The sequence below is a fragment of the Emiliania huxleyi genome (assembly GCF_000372725.1).
Source record: "Emiliania huxleyi CCMP1516 unplaced genomic scaffold EMIHUscaffold_4, whole genome shotgun sequence".
Taxonomy (NCBI): Eukaryota; Haptophyta; order Isochrysidales; family Noelaerhabdaceae; genus Emiliania; species Emiliania huxleyi.
The window spans coordinates 353,409-356,146 of record NW_005198966.1 but is presented as its reverse complement, the minus strand read 5'-3'; the positions used below and the strand labels follow the sequence as shown (position 1 = coordinate 356,146).

The 2,738-nt window shown below is 61.5% G+C and overlaps 1 protein-coding gene across 1 annotated transcript; it reads right to left on the bottom strand.

Moving 5' to 3' along the window:
- Positions 1–756: 756 nt before the first annotated feature.
- On the bottom strand, positions 757–2,021 carry EMIHUDRAFT_95823 (hypothetical protein; the record flags this gene model as incomplete). Its single annotated transcript, XM_005770361.1, has 3 exons — positions 757–1,071; positions 1,371–1,641; positions 1,720–2,021. The coding sequence occupies 3 exons, from the start codon at positions 2,019–2,021 to the stop codon at positions 757–759; spliced, it is 888 nt and encodes a 295-aa protein (XP_005770418.1).
- Positions 2,022–2,738: the final 717 nt, after the last annotated feature.

Here is a 2,738-nt window from a genome sequence, read left to right as displayed (position 1 = left end):
TTCTTTATTTCATTGGCGGATGATGAACACACCAGTGAGGGAGGGCGAGACGATCGAGGGGTCCCGTACCATGCGGAACCGACCCTATCCAGTGCTCAAGTGCTCATTGGCGGATTTGATCATCTGCCTGAGGACGACTTCCTCTATGGCGAGGGCGACGGCTTCTGAGGAAGCCGACGCCTGCGCCTTGTCTGTCGTGTGAAACGTGCGTGTGCGACAAAAATATAAAATATTCGCACAAGCGGGGACCGCGCCGCGTCTCGCTCATAAGATAACTCACGCTCGCGCAGGGGAGTTCGCGGATCACCAGCTTCCGCGGGTCCTGCGCCCCTGCCCGCTGCCGCGCCTCCACCTCGCTCCTTCTCTCCTGCTTACCTTTATTGTCGGATTCTAGTGCCGGCTCGCCCCATGCTGGACTCCGACGGCTGCCTCTCTGGTCGTAGTTCTCTCTTAAAACTCACACAAAAAACAGGCCGGACACACGCCGTCGGTGTCTGGGGACACTGGAGCGGTGGAGGCGGGGCGATCTACACACAAGAGGGAGGGCGAGCGGTGGACCCTCCGCGACGCTGACGTTTCGATATATTTAAGAAGAAAAACCTGCCCGCGCGCATCGCAAGGAATCTAGAAAACGTCTAGGGACCAGGGCAACCTGGATAGAGCGAACCTGCCTGCGGGCTGCGGGCCGAAGCTCACAGGACACAGCTCACTTCTCAGAGGAGGAGAGACGGAGAGGGAGGAGGCGACGAGATGGGTTCATAAGCTCTCCAGCATGCTCTCGAAGTCCACGACGTCGCAAAGCCCCCGGTCCACCCAAGAGTAGAGGCACTCCCCGCCACTGCCCACGACCGTGCAGCCGCCCAGCTGCGTCAGGCAGCGCTCGTCCGCGGGCTTGAGCGCGCCCCAGTGCTTCGCCTGCAGGCTCACCAAGTTTTGGAGCCGCAGCGTGGCGAGCTCGAACGGCCGCACGCCCCACGACGAGACGAGCGGCGTGTCGTCAAAGGCGTTGGCGACGACCTCCTCGTCGGCCAGCTGCAGCACGCTGTCTGGCCAGCGGCCCGCGAGCTGCCCCTGGGGGGCGGGGGCGGGGAGCGAGTCTGGCAAGGGCAGCGGCGGCAGTGGAGGAGGCGGTAGGGGCAGCGAGGGCGGCGGCGAGGGCGGCGGCGAGGGCGGCGGCGAGGGTCTAGCCGACAGGATCTAGCCGACAGGGTCATACGAGTGGATCTAGTGACAGGATCTAGACGGCTGGATCAAGACGGCTGACGGCTGGATCTAGACGGCTGGATCTAGTCAACTGTGGCGTCACCTGCTTGAGGCTCTCCTCGATATTATTAATCTCGGGTAATCTCGGGTAATCTCGGGTAATCCACCTGCTTGAGGCTCTCCTCGATCCACCTGCGCTTGCCGCCCGGGCTGCCAAAGTAGCCGACGAGCACGGCCGGCAGCGTCGCCCACGCGCCCGGGCCGCCGACGATGCCCATCACGAACAGTTTGGCGAACGCACTCAGGGAGGAGTCGTCGGGCCGAAAGCCGCGGCTCACGCCAAAGCGCCTGCCCGCCTCGCCGGCCGGGTCTGCGTACAGCTCGACGGCGTCGGGGAGGTCGAGGAGCGACGCCAGCTTCTCGCACGCAGCGGGCGGCCTGCGACGGGCGGGCGGAAGCCGGTGAGGATCGCTGCGGTGGCGAGGGCGGTGGCGGACGGCGTGGACTGCGGCGCACCCGTTGACCACCATCATGCACCGCGTCACGCCCTTCGCACGCAGGTCTGGGAGGAAGACGCGCACCCGCTGCATGTACTCGACCATATTGAAATCAGCAGGGTACGTGCCCAGCACCAGCAGAGTCTTTCCGGCCGAAGACGCCAGCGCCTCGCCGAGGTCGACGTGCCCGCCGCCTCCGGCTCGAGGCAGCCTCACACCCTGGAGCGAGTCGGCGGGCTTGGATGCCGAGAGCGGGATCACGAGGGCCGAGCCGACGGCCAGGCAGGCGGCGAGAGCGGCAGCGCGCAAAGGCATACACATCCTACATACAAGCACAGGAAAGAAAAACGTCGGCAGCATGTTTTTCTTCTTTACGACAACGAGGTGGACTGGTACTAGCATTTTGGACACAAACAAATCTCAATCGGACACACCGAATTTTGAGATTTCCGCTCTCTTTCTTCTTCGCCGTTCGCTCGATGGGGAGGGACCACGCAGAGCAGAAGTAGATCACGAGACATGGGGCCTTTTCCATTGCTGTGTTGCAAAACAGACATCAAGCACAATCACTTTAACATATGTTTTATGTGTCGGCTTGCGCATGCAGCACATGCACATTGCAGCAAACCGTTTGCGGAATCGAGACGGACACATCATGCATCCACGCGCCATGCGCTCAGCATGCCTCAAGTCGACAAGTAACTTAACAAAGCCGAGCGGCCGCCCGCAAACGGGCAGGGTTAGAGTGCGGACCTCTTGAGGACCTCTTGGCAGCGTGAGGAGTGGAGAGTTGAATAGTCGCGGAGCTGGCCCTCGGCAACGCGTTCGGCACGCGGTGCGACCGCCATAAATAAATAAATAAAACGGGCACGCGACCGCCTTTTGTTGTGCGTGCCGTGTTCAAATTCTTTTTATCAGCACGGTGAAGAGCGCGCCATTTTGCAACTGCTTCCCCGCGGGAGACAACATAATTCACGCAACCCGAACTCTGCGGCTTCAAGCACATAATTCACGGTCCATAATCATACATTGCGTTGT